This window comes from Bubalus kerabau, chromosome 10, assembly GCF_029407905.1.
Source record: "Bubalus kerabau isolate K-KA32 ecotype Philippines breed swamp buffalo chromosome 10, PCC_UOA_SB_1v2, whole genome shotgun sequence".
Classification (NCBI taxonomy): domain Eukaryota; kingdom Metazoa; phylum Chordata; class Mammalia; order Artiodactyla; family Bovidae; genus Bubalus; species Bubalus kerabau.
Window position 1 is genome coordinate 48,321,499 of NC_073633.1, and position 23,210 is coordinate 48,344,708.

The 23,210-nt window shown below is 36.9% G+C and overlaps 1 protein-coding gene across 1 annotated transcript in view; it reads right to left on the minus strand.

Annotated features, from left to right (window-relative positions):
• MAP4K5 (mitogen-activated protein kinase kinase kinase kinase 5) overlaps positions 1–23,210 on the minus strand; it is a 122,764-nt gene that overhangs the window by 85,887 nt on the left and 13,667 nt on the right. Inside the window, exon 3 of the mRNA XM_055537596.1 lies at positions 9,002–9,059. Coding sequence (XP_055393571.1) covers positions 9,002–9,059 — 58 coding nt within the window. The remainder of the gene's footprint in view (positions 1–9,001; positions 9,060–23,210) is intronic.

The window sequence follows — 23,210 nt, forward strand, 5'->3', positions numbered from 1 at the left end:
TTGGATCATTGAAAAGGCAAGAGAATTCCAGAAAAACATCTATTTCTGCTTTATTGACTATGTCAAAGCCTTTGACTGTGTGGATCACAATAAACTGTGGAAAAATCTTAAAGAGATGGGAATACCAGACCACCTGACCTGCCTCCTGAGAAATCTGTATGCAGGTCAAGAAGCAACAGTTAGAACCGGACGTGTAACAACAGACTGATTCCAAATTGGGAAAGGAGTATGTCAAGTCTATATATTGTCACCCTGAACATTTAACTTCTATGCAGAGTACATCATGTGAAATGCCGGGCTGGATGAAGCATAGTTGGAATCAAGATTGCTGGGAGAAATATCAATAACCTCAGATATGCAGATGACACCACCCTTATGCCTGATAGCGAAGAAGAACTAAAGAGCCTCTTGATGAAAGTGAAAGAGGAGAGTTTAAAAAGTTGCCTTAAAACTCAACATTCAGAAAACTAAGATCATGGCATCCGATCCCCTCACTTCATGGCAAATAGATGGGGAAACAATGGAAACAGTGAGAAACTTTATTTTTGTCGGCTCCAAAATCACTGCAGCCATGAAACTAAAAGATGCTTACTCCTTGGAAGAAAAGCTATGACCAACCTAGACAGCATACAAAAAAGCAGAGACGTTATCTTGCCAACAAAGGTCCATCTAGTCAAAGCTATGGCTTTTCCAGTAGTCTTGTATGGATGTGAGAGTTGGAACTATAAAGAAAGCTTGAGCGTCGAAGAACCGATGCTTTTGAACTGTGGTGTTAGAGAAGACTCTTGAGAGTCCCTTGGACTGCAAGGAGATCCAACCAGTCCATCCTAAAGGACATCAGTCCTGAATATTCATTGGAGGGACTGATGTTAAAGCTGAAACTCCAATACTTTGGCCACCTGTTGCGAAGAACTGACTCACTGGAAAAGACCCTGATGCTGGGAAAGATTGAAGGTGGGAGGAGAAGGGGACGACAGAGGATGAGATTGTTGGATGGCATCACCGACTCGATGGACATGAGTTTGAGTAAGCTCTGGGAGTTAGTGATGGACATGGAGGCCTGGAGTGCTGCAGTCCATGGCGTCGCAGAGTTGGACATGAATGAGTGACTGAAGTGTACTTAAAGCTCTTCTTCACACCTTAGGACAAAACTGTCCCTGATGGAGCAAACATTTAAATGTTGGAGGGTGTAGGAGAAAGGAAAAAACTAGAAGAAACTGTGTGAAATAGCTCTAGAGCTGACTAGTAGAAAAAGCCTATATATGAGAAAGAGAGGAATAAAGGAGAACTGCCAAATTTACCTAAAAGGAAAAAAAACTTCCACACAGAAAAGTACCATAAACAGAGTACAAAGATAGTAGACAAATTGAAGAAAACTTTTAAAACATTTGAAAAGTCAAGGTTTTTAAAGCGTAAACAGCATCCTCTGAGAGATGCTTCTGCTCTATTCCATAGGTTTGGATCACCCTGTTTTCATTTTTGTCCGTAGGTAATTTTTAATTTCCTCTTTGGTTTCTTCAGTAGTCCACTGGCTGTTTTAGTAGCATGCTGTTTAGCTTCCATGTGTCCCTGTGTTTGCAGTTGTTTTTTTTTTTTCCCCCATATAGTTGATTTCTAGTCTCATAGTGTTGGAAAAGATGGTTGATATTATTTTAATTTTCTGAAATTTACCAAGGCATGTTTTGCAGCCATGCACGTGCTCTATCCTGGGGGATGTTCCATGTGCACCACAATGTGTATTCTGTAGCTTTCAGATGAAATGCTCTCCATATGTCAGTTAAGACCATTTGGTCTAATGTGTCATTGAAGGCCTGTTTGATTTTCTATCTGAATGATCTTTCCATTGATGAAAGTTGGCGGGGGGTGGGGGGCGGAGGTAAAGTCTCCTACTATTACTGTGTCACTGTTGATTTTTCCTTTTACGTCTGCTAATATTTAACTTATATATTTAAGTGCTTCTGTGGTGGGTGAATGGATATTTACAATTATTATATCTTCTTATATTTATACCTTGATCATTATGTAGTATCCTTCTTCGTCTCCTGGAACAGTCTTTAAAGTCTATTTTGTATGACATAAATATTGCTCCTCTGGCTTTCTTTTGGATTTGGATTTGCATGGAATAACTTTTTCTATCCTCGCATTTTCAGTCTTTATGTATCTTTACATCTAAAGTGAGTCTCTCATAGGCAGCATATATATGGGTCTTGTTTTATACCCATTCAGCCAGTCAATGTCTTTTGGTTGGAGAATTTAGTCTGTTTACATTTAAGGTAATTATTGATATATGTATTCTTAATGCCATTTTGTTAATTGTTTTAGATTTAATTTTGTAGGTCATTTCCGCCTCCCCTTCTTTTTTCTTTCCTCTTGTGCTTTGAAGACTATTTCAGTGTTGTGTTTCAATTCCTTTTTCTTTTTTTGTGTGTATATCTATAAAAGATTTTTGGTTTGAGGTGACCATGAGGCTTTTGTATAGCAATCTATGCATATACATGATTGTTTTAAGTTGCTCATCTCTTAGTTTCAAATGCAATTTAAAAACCCTGCACTTGACTCTCCTCCCTTCATGATTACTGTCTTTGATATCACATTTTACATCTGTTTCATGAATCCCTTAACTGCTTATTGTGGATATGGATGATTTTACTACTTTTGTCTTTTAACTTTCCTACTAGTTTTGTGTATGGATGATTTCCTACCTTTACTATATGTTTGCCTTTACTGGTGAGCTTTCCAAATAATTTTTTGTTCCTAGTTGTGTCCTTTTTTTTTTTTTTTTTTTAACCTAGATAAGTTCCTTTACCATTTGTTGTAAGGCTGGTTTGGTGGTGCTGAACTCTTAGCTTCTGCTTGCCTGTAAGTCTTCCCAGGTGGCACAGTGGTAAACAATCTGCCTGCCAATGCAGGAGACTTAGGAGATGTAGGTTTGATCCTGGGTCAGGAAGATCCCCTGCAACAGGAAATGGCAACCCACTCCAGTATTCTTGCCTGGAAAATTCCATGGACAGAGGAGCCTGGCAGGCTACAGTCCATGGGGTCACAAAGAGTTGGACATGACTGAACACACATGCAAAGCTTTGACTTCTCCATCAAATGTGAATGAAAGACTTGCTAAATATAGTATTCTTGGTTGTACATTTTTCTTATTCATTACCTTAAATAAACCATGTTACTACCTTCTGGTCTGCAGAGTTTCTGCCGAAAAATCAGCTGATAGCCTTATGGGAGTTCCCTTGTATGTTATTTGTTGCTTTTCCTTTGCTGTTTTTAATATTCTCTTCTCTGAAAGTTGCTCAGTCTTGTCCGACTCTTTGCAACCCCACAGACCATACGGTCCATGGAATTCTCCTGGCCAGAATATCAGAGTGGGTAGCTGTTCCCTTCTCCAGGGGATCTTTCCAACCCAGGGATCGAACCCAGGTCTCCCAAACTGCAGGCTTACCAGCTAGCCACCAGGGAAGCCCAAGAATACTGGAGTGGGTAACTTATCCCTTCTCCAGGGGATATTCCTGACCCAGAAATCGAACCGGGGTCTCCTGCATTGCAGGCAAATTCTTTACCAGCTGAGCTACCAGGGAAGCCCATTCTCTTCTCTATTTACCTTTAATTTCTGCCATTTTAATTACAATATGTCTTGGCGTGTTCCTCTCTGGGTAAATTCTGTATGGGACTCTGTGCTTCCTGGACTTATGTGACTGTTTCCTTCCCCAGGTTAGGAAGCTTTTAACTTTAATGCCTCCAATAATTTGGGATTCCTACAGTGCAAATATTACTGCACTTGATGTTGTCCCATAGGTTTCCTGTGTGTGTGCTAAGTCCCTTCAGTGTGTCCAAGTCTTTGTGACCCTATGGACTGTAACTCACCAAGCTGGTCCTCATTTCCTTTCATTCTTTTCTCTTTTTTCTTTCAGCAGTAGTGATTTCCAATACTCTGTCTTCCAGCTCACTGATCCATTCCTCTGCATCATTTAACCTACTGTTTATTCTTTCTACTTTTCTACTCTTTATTACTTCCAGCGATTTCTTCATTCAGTTACTGTATTCTTCATCTCTGGCTGTTCTTTATACTTTCTAACTCTTTGTTAAATACTTTTAACCTTCATTATATGCATCTATTATTTTCCCTAATTAAACATAAAAGCTTTTGAATAGCAAAGGAAACCAATGACAAAATGAAAAGACAACCTACTGAATAGGAGAAAATATATGCAAATGATATGACCAATAAGGGATCAATACCCAACATATATGAACAGCACATACAAGTCAACATCAAAAAAGCAAACAACCCAATTAAAAGATGGGCAGAAGAACTGAACAGACATTTTTCCAAAGAGGATATGCAGATGGACAATAAGCACATAAAAGATGCTCAATATCAATAATCATCAGGGAGCTACAAATCAAAACCACTTGAGATATCACTGCACACCTCTTAGAACAGCTATCATAAAAAAGAATGCAAATAACAAATGTTGGCAAGGATGTGGAGAAAAGGAACCCCATACACTGTTGGTGGAAATGTAAACTGGTGCAGCCACTATGGAAAACAGGTTTCTCAAAAAACTAAAAATAGAGCTACCATGTAACTCAGCAATTCCACTCCTGGATATATCTCCAAAAAACTAAAACAGTAATTTGAAGAGATACATGTACCCCAATGTTCATAGTAGTTAAGATATGGAAGCAACCTAAGTGTCCACCAACAGATGAATGGATAAAGAAGATATAGGGTATGTGTATAAACACATACACACAAGAATACTATTCAGTTATGAAAAAGAATGAAATCTTGCTGTTTGCAGCAACATTGATGGACTGGAGGGCATTAGGCTAAGTGCAATAAGTCAGATAGAGAAAGCCCAATACTGTACATCACATATATGTGGAATCTAAAATATAAAACAAACTATTGAATATAACAAAAGAAGCAGACACACAGATACAGAGGACAAACTAATGGTTACCAAAGTGGGGTGGCAATATAGGGGTGGTTGAGTGGGAGGTATAAACTGCTGGATATAAAAGTCAAGTGAAGTCACTCAGTTGTGTCTGACTCTTTGTAACCCCATGGACTATAGCTCACCAGGCTCCTCCGTCCATGGAATTTTCCAGGCAAGGAATACTGAGTGGGTTGCCATGTCCTTTTCCAGGGGATCTTCTCAACTCAGGGATCGAACCCAGGTCTCCCGCATTGCGGGCAGACACTTTACCACTGAGCCACCAGGGAAGCCCATTGAGTATAAGGCTACAAAGGTGTATTGTACAGCATGGGGAATATAGCCAATATTTTGCAATAATTGTAAATGAGGTGTAATCTTTAAAAATTGCATTAAAAATAAAAAATTTAAATAAATAAAAAAGACAACCTGATAGAACTGAACAAAGCGTAAGTGTAAGTAATTAAAAGAATAATTAAAATGGCCAAACATTGAAATCACATCAAATCAAGAATTTACTGGACTTCTATGTTATTCTTTTTGGGGGTAAGAATTTAAACATTAGTCAGTCTCTGTATATAAGTGAACTTGAACACAAAGGCAGCAACTTTAAAGCCAGGAAGTAAGAAATTCCAATCTTTCAGAGCCTTAATTTATGAACCCAGCAACTAATCTTTATGTGTTAAATAACTACATCACATAATGGTATGCTTTCTTTTTTAAGGTTTGTTGAGAAGTCAGAATTGTAGGATTTTAAAAATATACTCATTAATTCATGACCTGAATTATAATCAAAAGTAGGATATACCCTTAAGTCAAATAAGTGAAACTGCACTATGAGCTCAGTCTACTTGTTGAAGGCAGAGAAGGGATAAACATCTTCGTTTCCTCTGCAAATTCAGCCCATTCATTATCTGCACTGTAAATGTTTCGTGAACTTGAATATTTATTTGCTCAAGTAACCCAAGAAGAGGCAAATGCATGCATAATTCTGTTATATTCTCTTCTAATGTGTACTAATGACATTTTGGAGATCATTTTACACTTATTAGGTGGAACTTAGTAAGAGGACTTTAAAAGAGTATTATTATAGATTAATATTATCCAGGGAAAAAAGGATACTGTGTCCTATCTGAAACCTTGTTTTTAAAGTGATGCCGCATGTTACCTCAGTAATCTCTCCATAATGAACCATAGACACAATGATCAAAATACTGTATTTGAAATGTAAAACCATTTTAATTGTGCAAATTAAGAAACTGGTTGGCATAATTATGGTCACACCATTATTCTACAATGTTTAACTTTATGAAGCAGCAAGTGAGTGCCCACCTGGTCAAAAAGCATTACTCCTCATTACAATAAACTTTTTTGTCAAAATAGAAAAACCCATCCCAAAATTTATATGGAATCTCAGGGGACCTTGAAGAGCCAAAATAATATTAAAGAAGTACAAAACTGATGACTCACACGTCCTGATTTCAAAACTTACTACAAAGCTACTAAAATCAAAATAGTGTAATACAGGGACTCTACAGACATACAGACCAACTGAATAGAACAGTCAGTCCAGAAAGAAACTTTTGCATATACAGTCAAATGACTTTTGACAAGGGTGCTAATAAGACCATTCAATGGGGAAGGACAGCTTTTTCAACTAATGATACTGGGGAAAAGTGGATATCGATAGCCAAAAGAATGAAGCTGGACCCTTACCTAACACTGTATACAGAAATAAACTCAAAATGGATCAAAGATCTAAGACTATAAAGACCTAAGACTGTTTCTTTCATCAAAGAAAACATAGGGCAAAAGCTTCATGTATTGGATTTGTCAACGATTTCTTGAGTATGACACCAAAGGCTAAGGCAACTAAAGAAAAAATAGACAAACTGGACTTCATGAAAATTTATACTGTTTTGTGCATCTACAGACACCATCAACAGAGTAAAAAGGCAACGCTCAGAATGAGAGAAAATATTTACAAACCATTTTTCTGATAAAGGATTAATTAGAATGTACAGAGAACTTCTAAAAGTCAACAACAACAGAAAACAACTTGATTAAAAAATGGGCAAAGGATTTGAGTAGGTATTTCTCTAAAGCAGATATACAAATGGTCAATATGCACATGAAAAGACGCTCAACATGAATAATCCTTAGGGAAATGCAAAAAAACCTACAATGAAATACCCCTCACATCCATTAGGGTGGCTGCTTTAAAAATAAAGAAGAAAAATTACAAGTATTAGAAAGCAGGTGGAGAAACTGGAACACTTGTGTATTATGGATAGGAATATAAATTGTACAGCAACTATGGAAAACAGTATGATGGTCCTTCAAAAAGAATAAAAACATAATTACCATATGATCTAACAATACCACTTCTGGGTATATACTGAAAACACTAAAAGCAGGATCTTGAAGAAATATTTATATGCTCACATTCATAGCAGCATTACTTATGACAGCTAAAATATAGAAGCAACCCAAGTGTCCCATCAAAAGGTGAATGAATAAGTAAAATGTGGTATATACACACAATACAATATTCAGACTTGAAAAGGATGAAAACTCTGACATATGAGACAACATGGATGAACTTTGAGGACTGTTTCACTTGGTTAAGGTCTTCCCTGGTGGCTCAGTTGGTAAAGAGTCTGCCTGCAATGTAGGAGACCTGGGTTCACTTGGTTAAGTGAAGTAAGCCAGGAACTAAAATACAAATACTGTTATTTCACTTACAGGGAATGCCCAGAATAATCAAAGTCACAGAGACAAAAAAAAAGTATAATGTCGGCTGCCAGGGGCTGCTGGAAAGATGGGAATGGGAAGTTATTTTTTAATGAGTATAGAATTTCAGTTTTAGCAGATGAAAAGCATTCTGGAATGAGCATAATATTGGCTGCCAGGGGCTGCCAAAAAGATGGGAATGGGAAGTTATTTTTTAATGAATATAGAATTTCAGTTTTAGCAGATGAAAAGCATCTGGAATGAATAATTGTTTTGGTAACACAACATAATGAATGTATTTTATACACTTAAAAATGGTTTGAATAGCAAATTTTATGTTATGTGTACCTTACCACAGTATATAAAAAAAAAAGAAACTGGAGAAAAAAAGAAAGTTACTAATGCTCTCATTAGAAATGTTTAGGAGATTCCATGGTGGTCCAGGGGTTAAGAAACTGCCTTGCAATGCAAGGGACACAGGTCTGATCCATGGTCTGGGAAGATGCCACATGTCTTGGAGCAACTAAGCCTGTACTCCACAACTACTGAGCCCATGCTCTGGAGCCCAGGAGCCACAATAACTGAGCCTGCTGGCCACAACTACTTAAGCCTGTGCACACTAGAGCCTGTGCTCAGCAACATGAGAAGTCACCATAAGAAGCCTGAACACTGCAACTAGAGAGTAGTCTGTGCTCTCTGCAACTAGAAAAAGCCTGCACACAGCAACAAAGACCCAGCATAGCCAATAAATAAATAACATTTTTAAAAAAGAGAAAATTTTAGGATATCAAAATAAAAAATTGCTTCAAGTTTTATATAGTGGTTTTATTTTCAAAGCAAATTACTCAATACATTTTAAAACAAACAGCCTTTTGACAGATTAAAAAAAAAAAAAAAAGCATTATGCTAAGGCCAGAATTATTAAACCTATATCAACGAGCGAGGGAATGGCTGACATATAAAATATAATTATCCTGAATTTCACCAAATATTCCCCCCAAATCAATGAATACTTTATTAATCAAATTATCATAAAAGCTAAAACTGAAGTTAAAATTTTCACTACAATCTTAAAAAGCAAATTACCTTAAGATTGTCAAGGTGTCTTTCAATTTTTGAATGTGCATATTACAAATTTTATTTAGTAACAAAACTACTGCATCAAATTTGTCTTTCATGAACAACCTCCAATGGAATTTCATACAACCATACTGGAGATACCCTACTGTCCTGACAACATAAAAAGACTCTTTTGGAAGAAGGGAAATAAGGAAGGATATCCGGGAAAAGTGTTCAAAAATTATTTTGAGAGTTTTAATACATACCAGGCTCCAATTTGATAATTTTTACTGCAGCCAACTCTCCCGTATGTATATTTCTGGCCTAAAATAAAAATGAAAATAAAAATTTTAAAAAGTCTGTCAACTATATAAAAGTTACTTGGTACTTTGTTAACTAGCTACTTATGAATCAGGCTTTTAACGAAGCTGAAAAATAAAGTCTTTATTTCCAATGAAATGAGAATAATAATTTTCCCAGTAAGGAAAAATATAGAAAAAATACACACACACACATACACACACACAACTAGCTTTAATCCCACCACTGAAAGACAACTACTGTTTAAAATTTTGGTTTCCTTCCAAGTCTTTTCTTACACTTAACTTTTCTCAATTAAAAAAAATACTCATGGTTTTTATATATTTTATAAAATAGTCATAGGTCATTAAAAAATAAAAATATCAAATCGTGTATCTTACTATCCAGAGGAAAAAAGCTAACATTTAGTCTACATGTATGTATTGTACAAGATGTGTCATCACAGTCTTCTACAATATGGTTTGCAGTTCAGTTCAGTTCAGTCATTCAGTCGTGTCCAACTCTTTGTGACCCCATGGACTGCAGCACCCTAGGCCTCCCTGTCCATCACCAACTCCTGGAGTTTACTCAAACTCATGTCCATTGAGTCAGTGATGCCATCCAACCATCTCATCCTGTCGGCCCCTTCTCCTCCCACCTTCAATCTTTCCCAGCATCAGGGTCTTTTCCAATGAGTCAGCTCTTCACATCAGGTGGCCAAAGGATTGGAGTTTCAGCTTCAACATCAGTCCTTCCAATGAATATTCAGGACTGATGTCCTTTAGGATGGACTGGTTGGATCTCCTTGCAGTCCAAGGGACTCTCAAGAGTCTTCTCCAACACCACAGTTCAAAAGCATCAATTCTTCGGTGCTCAGCTTTCTTTATAGTGTGCAACACTGACTAATTTCCATTGATGGTACATATAATTTATTTAACTCATCTGCTATTAATGGACTTTTAATAGGATTAGGATGTAATAGGACTTAGGATTTAAATATTATTTTGGAATTAGAAATATATATATATATATAACAGCTTTATATCTATCCATAGCCTTGATTATCTCCCTCAAATAAATTCCTAGAAGAGAAAATATTTACCACTTAACAAAAAATCATGGACAGACTTAGTATAAATAATACTTCAATGATTATCACAGCAAATATTTTAGCACATATCAAAGTCTATCAGTAAGGCAACCTAAAAGCATAATTGTTACGTCAAAAGGTATGTGGATTTAAAATGGACATATTGCCATATTGCTCTGAAAAAAAAATATTGGGATTTATACTCATGCCTTGGAGAAGGAAATGGCAACCCACTCCAGTTTTCTTGCCTGGAGAATCCCAGGGACAGAGGAGCCTAGTGGGCTGCCATCTATGGAGTCTCACAGAGTCGGACACCACTGAAGCGACTTAGCAGCAGCAGCAGCATACTCATGCCTAGCTTAGATGTTAAATCTATGTCTGCCAAGTTCTATTATAGGTACAGATCGTATTAGTTTTAAAAAATTATGTATTTTCTCAGTGCAATATATAATTTTAAGTGGTTCATAAAAACATTCTTACTGCTAGATATTAAGGATACTATACATAGTTTTTTCATTATTTAAGATTATTTTTTTAATGGATTCTAATGAAATGACTAGGTCAAGGGTATAAATATGAACATTTAAGGCATCAACACATACTGCCAAAATGGTCTAAAAACATTGTACTGACATACTGTCGTGTATATTCGCTCAATCGTGTCTGACTCTTTGCAACCCCATGGACTATAGCCCACCAGCCTCTTCTGTTCACGAATTCTCCAGGCAAGAAGTGGGTTGCTATTTCCTTCTTCAGGGGATCTTCCCTACCCAGGGATCAAACGCAGGTCGCCGGGTCTACAGGCGGATTCTTTACCATCTGAGCCACCAAGGAACATATTAGATGATGCTAATATGAGTGTTCATTTTATTACACCCAGTGGCACACCATATGTGGAAATGCAATTTAATAATCTAGAACATTTTTCACTTCAGTGTATTAAATTTGAATGTGAATTTTCATACACATAAAAAATAAGGAGCATTTGATAAAACAGGACAGTATGATTACACTTTTTTTGCTAGATTAAGTAGGTCATATTACCAAAGGAGAAAGGGAAAGAAAAGGGAAGGGAATAGAACAATGACAAAGACTTTAGGAAAGATAGTGTCAGAAGGGATATTTTTAGAAATGACATATAGATGTGAGAAAAATAAAAGCATGGGGACAGCGATGCAGAGGCGGTCACAAACAGAAAGGTAGAAGAAAAAAAGGATTTTTTTCTAGAGAAAGGTAGAAGAAAAAAAGGATTTTTTTCTACAGTAGCAGTCTCAAATATTTTGTGATAAGTTCATATATATTCCTCATCTATCATAGTAAATAGGGTAAGGAGAAGTCTCAGGAAGAGAAAACATTTGACCTCACCCCTATCAATGGCTACCCCTCCCCCAACTGCAAACACATTTAGAAAAATGGGAAGAGGACAGCCAGAAGCCTCACAACCATTCCTACCTCTCTTCCTCCCTGTCCTTACCAAAAGAATCATCGCAAGTCTTTTCCCAGTTCCTAAGATCTTTCATCATTTTATATCCATATAGTAGAATATTATTCAGTGATAAAAAAAAACGGAGGGAGTAGGAGGGAGTTTGAAGAGGGAGGGGGTATATGTGTGCTTACATGGCTTATTCAGGTTGTTGTACGGCAAAAATCAACACAACATTGTAAAGCAATTATCCTCCAATTAAAAATGTAAAAAAAGGAATGAGCCATAGAATGGACACATGCATATGTATGGATGAATCTCTTCACTGAGTCCCTAACAATCACAATTGTTAATCAGCTATACTTCAATATAAAAAAAATTTTTTAAACAAACAAAAAAAACCCAAAACAAAACAACAACAAAAAAGAAATGAGTCATCAAGCCATGAAGAGATATGGCAGAACTTTAAATGCATATTAAATGAGAAAAATCAGTCTGAAAAAGCTATATACTATGAGAGTCCAACTATACAACATTCTAGAAAAGACAAACAATAGAAAAAGGAAAAAGAACAATGGTTGCCAGGGGTTTGGGTGAAGAGTGATGAATAGATGAAGTGCAGAAAATTTTCAGAATGGTGAAACTAGTCTCGGTATGAAACTGTAATGGATACATGTCATTATGTATCTGTCAAAATCCACAGAACTGTACAACATAAAGAATGAACCTTCATGTAAACTACAAACTATAATAATATATCAATATTGGTTGAATAATTGTAATAAATATACCACACTTAATGCAAGATGTTAATAAAAGGGGAAACTGTGGGTGGGTGGGTGAGGTGTGGATACATATAACTATGTATCTGCTCAACAAGTCTATAAATAGAAAACTGTACTAAAATTAAGCCCATTATTTTTAAAAGAATACATATAAAATTATATTAAGTATATTGATATTTTCAGACATATTGAGCCAATATTTATGATTAGAAACAATATAAATATGTTGTATTTCAATTTAACAGACTCAAAATGAAGATGCAGGAACCAAGGACACCGTTTTTAAGAGATTCTGAGAGACTCTGAAAGGAACAGATCATTGAAAAGTTTGAACAATCACAGAATCACATAAAATAAAGATGGTATTTTAAAATTCAGCTACACCATGTATAAGCCAAAATATATTATTTGTCATTACAGAAAAAAAGTAAAGAATATAAGCTAAAGGTTCCACTGACAGGATAAACACTTAAGTGTCAGTCTCCATTTTGAAGACATATTTCTGTTTTCTCCAAATGAAGACCCGATGGGCAAAAGTTCATACTCTGTAATTTTCCAGCTGGATTTTTAAAACAGAAAGCAGTACCAGGCTCTTTTATAATGAAAGGCAAAGAGGCTTTCAAAAAAAAAAAAGATCTTCTAAACAGAGACTTTACAGATTCAATTTACTAAAGAGATCTTTCAGAAATTTAGCTATACAATTTCACACTTTAATCCAGTGGAGTCATACGTAGTACTAGTTTTTGAAACCCAACATTTCCTTTTGACAAATTAAGTGTCAATACACCTAAAGAAACTAGATATTCTCAAGTATTTTTGTTTCTTAACTTTAACACACAAAGAATTTGAAGATTCTGTGCTGCATTTCTAAGAGGAGCTAATAAATAACACAACACCTCTACAAGAAGATCTAAATTATTTCTGATTCCCACTTATCTTAGAGGTTATTGCTATACACTAACACTTAAACTTAAGGGTATACTAAACACCCAAAAGTCTAATAAAGTATTTCACTATAGTTTATTTATTTAACTCTTTATTAATCAGGAATTAAAATTATTAGATGAAAAAAGATAATAATAAATGGGATCAGTGTCACTGTACAATCCATAGAAGAGCTTCCTATTTAAATTAATTTTCTATCCTCATTGCCAGGGTACTTCCCTTATCTCTTAATATTTCCAAGTCAATTTACTACCAGAGAAGTACTTTTACTCAAACTCTTCCATCTCAGACTTTTAATGCATAGTGAAACATTAATTTCTGCTTGTACCCAGAAGCTGTTTGTCCTCCTAACTAAACCATTTCTATTTTAACAGTATTATGCAGTGGTCAGTTTTGTAAACCATGAACTTTCCCACATGCTGTAAGATTTTTAATGTGACTAAAAAATAATTAAAATTTGAGTTATCAACAAAGAATACAAAGATATGATTTAAGGCACAGTCTACACCGAAATGAGATTGATTATATTCTTTGCAGCCAAAGATGGAGAAGCTCTATACAGTCAGCAAAAACAAGACCAGGAGCTGACTGTGGATCAGACCATGAACTCCTTATTGCCAAATTCAGACTTAAATTGAAGAAAGTAGGGAAAACCACTAGACCATTCAGGTATGACCTAAATCAAATCCCTTATAATTATACAGTGGAAGTGAGAAATAGATTTAAGGGCCTAGATCTGATAGATAGAGTGCCTGATGAACTATGGAATGAGGTTCGTGACATTGTACAGGATAGGGATCAAGACCATTCCCATGGAAAAGAAATGCAAAAAAGCAAAATGGCTGTCTGGGGAGGCCTTACAAATAGCTGTGAAAAGAAGAGAAGCGAAAAGCAAAGGAGAAAAGGAAAGTTATAAACATCTGAATGCAGAGTTCCAAAGAATACCAAGAAGAGATAAGAAAGCCTTCTTCAGAGATCAATGCAAAGAAACAGAGGAAAACAACAGAATGGGAAAGACTAGGGATCTCTTCAAGAAAATCAGAGATACCAAAGGAACATTTCATGCAAAGATGAGCTCGATAAAGGACAGAAATGGTATGGACCTAACAGAAGCAGAAAATATTAAGAAGAGACGGCAAGAATACACAGAAGAACTGCACAAAAAAGATCTTCAAGACCAAGATAATCACGATGGTGTGATCACTCACCTAGAGCCAGACATCCTGGAATGTGAAGTCAAGTGGGCCTTAGAAAGCATCACTACGAACAAAGCTAGTGGAGGTGATGGAATTCCAGTTGAGCTATTTCAAATCCTGAAAGACGATGCTGTGAAAGTGCTGCACTCAATATGCCAGCAAATTTGGAAAACTCAGCAGCGGCCACAGGCTACTCTCACACACTAGTAAAGTAATGCTCAAAATTCTCCAAGCCAGGCTTCGGCAATATGTGAACCGTGAAATTCCTGATGTTCAAGCTGGTTTTAGAAAAGGCAGAGGAACCAGAGATCAAATTGCCAACATCTGCTGGATTATGGAAAAAGCAAGAGAGTTCCAGAAAAACATCTATTTCTGCTTTATTGACTATGCCAAAGCCTTTGACTGTGTGGATCACAATAAACTGTGGGAAATTCTGAAAGAGATGGGAATACCAGACCACCTGATCTGCCTCTTGAGAAATTTGTATGCAGGTCAGGAAGCAACAGTTAGAACTGGACATGGAACAACAGACTGGTTCCAAATAGGAAAAGGAGTACGTCAAGGCTGTATATTGTCACCCTGTTTATTTAACTTATATGCAGAGTACGTCATGAGAAACGCTGGACTGGAAGAAACACAAGCTGGAATCAAGATTGCTGGGAGAAATATCAATAACCTCAGATATGCAGATGACACCACCCTTATGGCAGAAAGTGAAGAGGAACTCAAAAGCCTCTTGATGAAAGTGAAAGTGGAGACTGAAAAAGTTGGCTTAAAGCTCGACATTCAAAAAATAAAGATCACGGCATCCGGTCCCATCACTTCATGGGAAATAGATGGGGAAACAGTGGAAATAGTGTCAGACTTTATTTTTCTGGGGTCCAAAATCACTATAGATGGTGACTGCAGCCATGAAATTAAAAGACGCTTACTCCTTTGAAGGAAAGTTATGACCAACCTAGATAGCATATTCAAAAGCAGAGACATTACTTTGTCAACAAAGGTTCGTCTAGTCAAGGCTATGGTTTTTCCAGTGGTCATGTATGGATGTGAGAGTTTGGACTGTGAAGAAGGCTGAGCACTGAAGAATTGATGCTTTTGAACTGTGGTGTTGGAGAAGACTCTTGGGAGTCCCTTGGACTGCAAGGAGATCCAACCAGTCCATTCTGAAGGAGATCAGCCCTGGGATTTCTTTGGAAGGAATGCTGCTAAAGCTGAAACTCCAGTACTTTGGCCACCTCATGCGAAGAGTTGACTCATTGGAAAAGACCCTGATGCTGGGAGGGATTGGGGGCAGGAGGAGAAGGGGACGACAGACGATGAGATGGCTGGATGGCATCATTGACTCGATGGACATGAGTCTGAGTGAACTCCGGGAGTTGGTGATGGACAGGGAGGCCTGGCGTGCTGCGGTTCATGGGGTGGCAAAGAGTCGGACACAACTGAGCAACTGATCTGATCTGATCTATCTCATTAGTGAGGAAGATGAAAGTCCTCCCATTCCAGTGATTCTTCCCCCTCACCAATCTAGTGCATTCCCATGACTACCAATAACATCTTTCAAGTTCTCTCATCTTAATTGTCAGGGTTCCATGGTCCATCACTCCATTTATAATCTCTCCCTTACAAACATCCTTAAATTCCCTCTCTTCTTATCCTCTATCATGCTAGTCTAGCAAAATCCTTATCTGATTAAATTTGATTATCACTAGTTCCATACTGATATTGAACAGCTAAATGTTATTGGGAAAAAAAAATTATAAAATCACACTAACAGGCTTTACTTTCAAATCATTACACAAACCTCAAACTACAACTTCTCCACTAGGTTTGATTTTCTACTCTTCGTAAAAAAATACTTTATACTTCTCTCTTGAAGCCGTTAACCTAAGCCTCTGTTACTCACTCCTCTGTTACCTATCCATTAGGATACTCTATTTACTGAATTAAGTCTATATGAACAGAGTCTCATCTTTTCTTTATCTAACATTCTACTATGTAGTCCTATGGCTTTAACAACCATCTCCAGGATTAATCTCTCCTTACCCAGCTCCAGACTCCTAAATCCATGGAAACCTGACACACATGCCAACCCTAACATATAACATTCAATTATCCCTGCTCCACACTTTCATCCTCACAAATTCCCAAGTAAAATACAATTTCCTGCAGCCAGTCAGTTGCTTAAGCACAAAACCCAAGGTCATTCTTCATTTCTTTCCTTCACATTCCTCACATCCAATAACTCAGAAAACACTGGTATTTTAAAAATATAAAGCAAATTCATTAACTTCTGTCTACCTCCTCTGCTATACTCCACTCCAGCTTGTCTCCATTAGGAATCAGCAAACTATTTAATGTGAAATGCAAAGGAACAGCAAGTCGAGGATAACTCTTACTTTCTGGATTGTACAAGTGAATAAACACTGTGATTCCATTCACTAAGATGACAAACACAGAAGATGGACACATTTCATGGGTGAAGGGGAAGGACAGTGAAGGAACACAGATGAGGGGCTCAGATACAAACATATTTATATTTCAGGTTCCTAAAGATGAGCCAATTCATTGGAAAAGACTCTGATGCTGGGAAAGATTAAGGGCAAGAGGAGAAGGGGGAGACAGAGGGTGAGATGGTTGGATGGCATCACCAACTCTATGGACATAAGTTTGAGCAAACTTTGGGAGACAGTGAAGGACAGGGAAGCCTGGCTACAGTACATGGGGTCACAGAGTCAAACATGACTGAGCCACTGAACAACAACAATAGAAAACTAACTGCATATAATATGGAATATCCTGTAAGCCACTTAATAGCTCCTGAAGCTCAAGAACTAACATGGATTGGAGGCAGACTGGGCATCATCAACAATACTGAATCCAGGCCAGTAGATGAGATAACCTAGGAAGAGTACACAGAGGAAAAAAAATTCAAGAACAGAAATCCTAAAATATGACTGACATTTACAGGATAGTGAAACAAAACTCTCCAGGATAGATTAGATGCACAAGACACATCTCAATAAACTTCAGTTCAGTTGCTCAGTCATGAAGAACGAAATCATAGCAAGCATCTTTTCCAATGACATTAGATTAGAAATGAACTACAACGGAAAAAAGCTGCAAAAAATACAAACACATAGAGGCTAAACAATATGCTGCTGCTGCTAAGTCACTTCAGTCGTGTCTGACTCTGTGCGACCCCATAGACGGCAGCCCACCAGGCTCCCCCGTTCCTGGGATTCTCCAGGCAAGAACACTGGAGTGGGGTGCCATTGCCTTCTCATATGCTACTAACCACTGAAGAAACCAAAAAGGAAATTTAAAAAGTACCTGGAGACAAATGAAAATGGAAACACAGCCATCCAAAATCTACAGGATGCAACAAAAGTAATTCTAAAAAGAGTTTATACAGATACAAGCCTACCTCAGGAAACAAGAAAAATCTCAAACATCTAACCATACACCTAAAGAAACTAGAAAAATAAGAACAAACAAACCAAAAGCTTGAAAAGGAAAAGAAATAATAAAAATGAGAGCAGAAATAAGTGAAATAGAAAAAAAATTTTAAATGTGAAAGATCAATAAAACTAAGAGCTGGTTCCTTGAAAATATGAAGAAAACGGATAAACCTTTAGCCAGACTCATCAAGAAGAAAAAAAAAAAGACACAAAATCAGAAAAGAAAGAGAAGTTACAACTGACACCACATATATCCAAGGATCATAAGAGAATATTACAAACAATTATACACCAATAAAATGGACTACCCGGAAGAAACGCACAAATTCCTAGAAGCATACAAACTCTTACTGAATCAGGAAGAAACATAAAATACCAGCAGATCAATTACCAATAATGAAATTAAATCAGTAATAAAATTTTCCCCAACAAAATTCTAGGATCAGACAGCTTAAAAAGTAATTCTACTAAGTATTTAAAGAAGAGTTAACACCAACCTTTGCAAATTATTCAAAAAAAAAAAAAAAAAATGAAAGAATACTTCTGAACTGATTCTATGAGTTCAGAACCATCCTCATACCAAAACCAGACAAAGACACAACAACAAAAAAGAAAATTAAAGAATATCACTGATGAACATAGATACAAAAATCCTCAACAAAATATGAGCACACTGAATTTAATAATACTTTAAAAGGATTATACACTATAAACAAATGATATTATCCCAGGGATAAAGGATGGTTCAATAGCTTCAAATTGATCAGTGTGATATATCACATGAACAAACTAAAGAATAAAAATCATATAATCATCTTAAGAGATACAGAAAAAGTTTTTTACAAAGTTCAACATCCATTTATGATAAAGACTCTACAACAAAGCGAATATAAAGGGAACATACCTCAGCACAATAAAAGCCATATATGACCAATCTACAGTGAACATCATACTTAACAGTGAAAAGCTGAAAGCATTTCCTGTGAAATCAAGAACAAGACAAAGATGCCCATTCTTACCACTTATATTCAACACAGTTTTGGAAGTCCTAGCCACAGCAATCAGAGACCAAAAATAATAAAAGGAATCCAAATTGGAAAGGAAACATAAAACTATCAATACTTGTAGATGACATAATATTATATATAGAGAAAATTCTTAAGATGCCACCAAAAAACTATTAAAACTAATAAATGAATTCAGTAAAGCTGCAAAATAAAATCATCATACTACCTACAGACTCAATGCAATCCTTATAAAAATACCAATGGCACTTTTCACAGAACCGGAACAAATAATTCTGAAATATATATGGAAGCACTGCTGCTGCTGCTGCTAAGTTGCTTCAGTTGTGTCCGACTCTGTGTGACCCCATAGACGGCAGCCCACCAGGCTTCCCCGTCCCTGGGATTCTCCAGGCAAGAACACTGGAGTGGGTTGCCATTTCCTTCTCCAACGCATGAAAGTGAAAAGTGAAAGTGAAGTCGCTCAGTTGCGTCGGACTCTTCGCGACCCCGTGGACCGCAGCCTACCAGGCTCCTCCGCCCATGGGATTTTCCAGGCAAGAGTACTGGAGTGGGGTGCCATCGCCTTCTCCAATATGGAAGCACAAAACACTCCAAATAACTAAAACAATCTTGATAAAGTAGAAGAAAGCTGGGGGTATCACACTTCCTGATTTATTTATATTATAAAACTACAGTAATCAAAACAGTATGATACTGGCACATAGGTCAATGGAATAAAATAGAGAGTGGAGATACCCACACTTACATGGTTAATTATTGCAAAGGAGGCAAGAATATCAAATTGGGAAAAGACAGCCTCTTCAAGAAATGATGCTCAGAAAACTGGACAGCTACATGCAAAAGAATCACACGAGACTACTTTCTCACACCATGTACATATATCTTAAACTCAAAATGGATTAAAGATATAAATGTAAGACCTAAAAACATAACACTGAAGAAAACATAGGCAGTACACTATTCGACATTGATCTCAACAATATTTTTTTTAATATTCTCAAGCAAGAGAAAATCAAAAATTAAAAAAAAAAAAGCAGACTGTATCAAACTAAGAAGCTTTTGTACAGCAAAGGAAACTACCAACAAGACAAAAATGCTACCTACTGACTAGGAAAATATACTTGCAAATAATATATCCCATAAGAGGTTAACTGGAGAAGGCAATGGCAACCCACTCCAGTACTCTTGCCTGGAAAATCCCATGGATGGAGGAGCCTTGGTAGGCTGCAGTCCACGGGGTTGCTAAGAGTCTGGCAGGACTGAGCGACTTCACTTTCACTTTTCACTTTCGTGAATTGGAGAAGGAAATGGCAACCCACTCCAGTATTCTTGCCTGGAGAATCCCGGGGACGGAGGAGCCTGGTGGGCTGCCGTCTATGGGGCCACACAGAGTTGAACACGATTGAAGCAACTTAGCAGCAGCAGTAGCAAGAGGTTAACATCCAAAATACATAAACAGCTCATACAACTCAAGATTAAAAAAAAACAAACCTCAAAATGGGCAGAGGACCCGAATACTTTTGTTCAAAAGACATATAGATGGCCAACATGGATATGAAAAAATACTCAGCACCACTAATCAGTGAAATGCAAATCAAAACCACAATGTCACAGCTGTCAGAATAGCTATCACCAAACAGATAACAAATAAAAAGAGCTGGCAAGGGTGTGCAAAAAAGGGAACCCTCGTGCACTGCTCGTGGGACGGAGCAGCCACTGTGGAAAACAGTATGACGGTTTCTCAAAAATTCAGAAATATTGACTAGAACTGACACATGGCGAAGGAATATCACTGACGGGAATCTATGTGAAGATAACAAGAACACTGACTCAAAAATTTACACACTGCATGCCACTATTCACTGCAGATTTATTTACAATAGCCAAGATATGAAAGTAACCCAAGTGGAGATACACACACACACAACACAAAAGCACACACATGTGCACACACATGCACAAGTATATTACTTAGCCATAAAAAATGAACTCTTCTCATTTGCAACAATGTAAATAATCTTGTGGTTACTGTGCTAAGTGAGGTAAGTCAGACAAACACTTTGATTTCTCCTATATGTGGAATCTAAAGCACAAAACAAAACAGAAACAGACTCGCAGATCAAACTGGTGGGTTGCCAGAGGGGAGGGGGATGAGAGAGGAGTAAAAAGCGAGGAAGATTAAAAGGTATAAACTTCCAGTCACAAAATAAGTCAGTCATAGCGATGTAAAGTACAGCATAGGGAATACAGTCAATAATAGTGTGTAATAAATTTGTATGGCAACAGATAACTAGACTTACTGCTGTGATCATTTTGTAATGTATAAAAATACTGAATCACTCTGCAGTACATCTGAAACTAATATTGTAAATCAATTGTTGTTGCTGTTGCTGTTCAGTCTCTAAGTCGTATCTGACTCATTGTGACCCCATGGACTATAGCCGCTTGACAGGCTCTTCTGTTCACAGGATTTCCCAGCCAGGCAAGAATACTGGTGTGGGTTGCCATTTCCTTCTCCAGGGATCTCCAGGGTCCAGGGATCAAACCTGTCTCCTGCTTGGTGGGCAGATCCTTTACCACTGAGCCACTCGGGAAGACTTGTAAGTCAATTACTCCTCAACAAAAACAAATAAGTAAGTAGGTAGGGAGGTTAAAAAAAAACAAAACTACTCTAGAGATACTGTTCTATGAGAATCTTAGTTTGGAGGAAATTTTGGAAATCATCTAATTCAAAGTCTGTGGAAGTCACTTGGTCAATTTGATACATTCGTCTTTAGAATAAATTTAGTTGTATAAAGGCTTTTTATGATAAGCAAAATTGCGGCGTTCTTATTAATTTCTCTTCAGTCTCCCTGGTGCCCTAGTGGTGAGGATTTGGTGCTCTCTCCTCAGTGGTCCCAGTTTTGGTCTGTGAGATAACGCCAGTTTATTCTATTCCTCCTATGAAAAATTTCAGATATCTAGATTCATTGATTTATTCAGTAAGTATGTGTTGAGTTCCTATGGAGGTCAGGGGGCCTAGTTCTAATTTTAACATGGCTCAGATAGAAATAGAAAAACTCCCTTCTATCTATGGATGAAACATGCTAATGTTCCCAACATGCTACATACAGATTCCAGACCATTACCACTATTTTGATTGCTATATGCTTTGACCATGAACTCAAAGTTTGATGCCCAACAAAAATGATAGTAGTTAAAATATTAGATTCATTACAAAAGTCATGGTATAGGTGACTTAGATTCTTTCTTCAAATCTCTATAAAGGTATGATTTTTTTTAATTCAAAAATAAATGTTGAAAGTGATGTATTCAAAACACAATGCAGTACTTCAGCCTGTGGCAAGAATAAAGTAAAGTGCTTCATTTTACTTCTATTATAAATCTTTTTAGGAAAAAGGGAGGTCATAAATACATACTGTAGACTACATAAGTTACATAAATTTCAAGGAAACCACTTCCAATAAGATCATCAAATGTATGTGAACAAAATAGCATAAAGAAGGGAGCCACTTATATAGCATATTCGCCAGATGAAAATTTAATATAAAGATAAGTGATTAATTATTTTAACATTTATTCACTCAGCTCCCCTTATGCATTGTATACTTTAGGTATGAGGGTAGTATTTGGTGGGGTAATAGCAAAGAATTAAAGATTTACCCGCTTGCTTTGAGTTTCAATGGGACAGATTTCAGATCCATACAGGAAAGTTTTTTATAGTACTTAAGTAGGAACCAACTGCTTCTAAAAATAGCATGTCTTTACTATTTAAATGTTAAACGATCCCATAAAAAGGACAGGGTAAGGGACATATGTACTGTGTAAGAGGTTCCTGCCAGCTCCCAAATTCCTTAATTTTTGTTGAGTAAGTTATTTCCAAGCTGCCTTCCAAATCTAGACAGGTGCTCCCTCTCTGCTGAAGGAGGCTGTATTGCAGGCTTCGCCGCACTACCAGGCAGACATATTCAGAGTCTAAGGCCTGACTGTTAGGGTGACCCCAAATCTGTCCAAATGACTTTTATCTCAGGATACACTAGAGCCTTAGTCTGTCAGGATACTTACTTGTGTCTGAAAAGAAGTCCTTTCCTAATACAGACTGATTTTATCAAAGGGAGGATTTTATCCTTTATTTTTATCTAGAGGATTGTTTAAACTGAATTAAGTATCCTTTGTCATTAAGGAGGCCTTAGTGGCAAAGGAAAAGGGAGAAAAGGGCTTAAGATTTTAAAAGGCAGGCAAAAAAG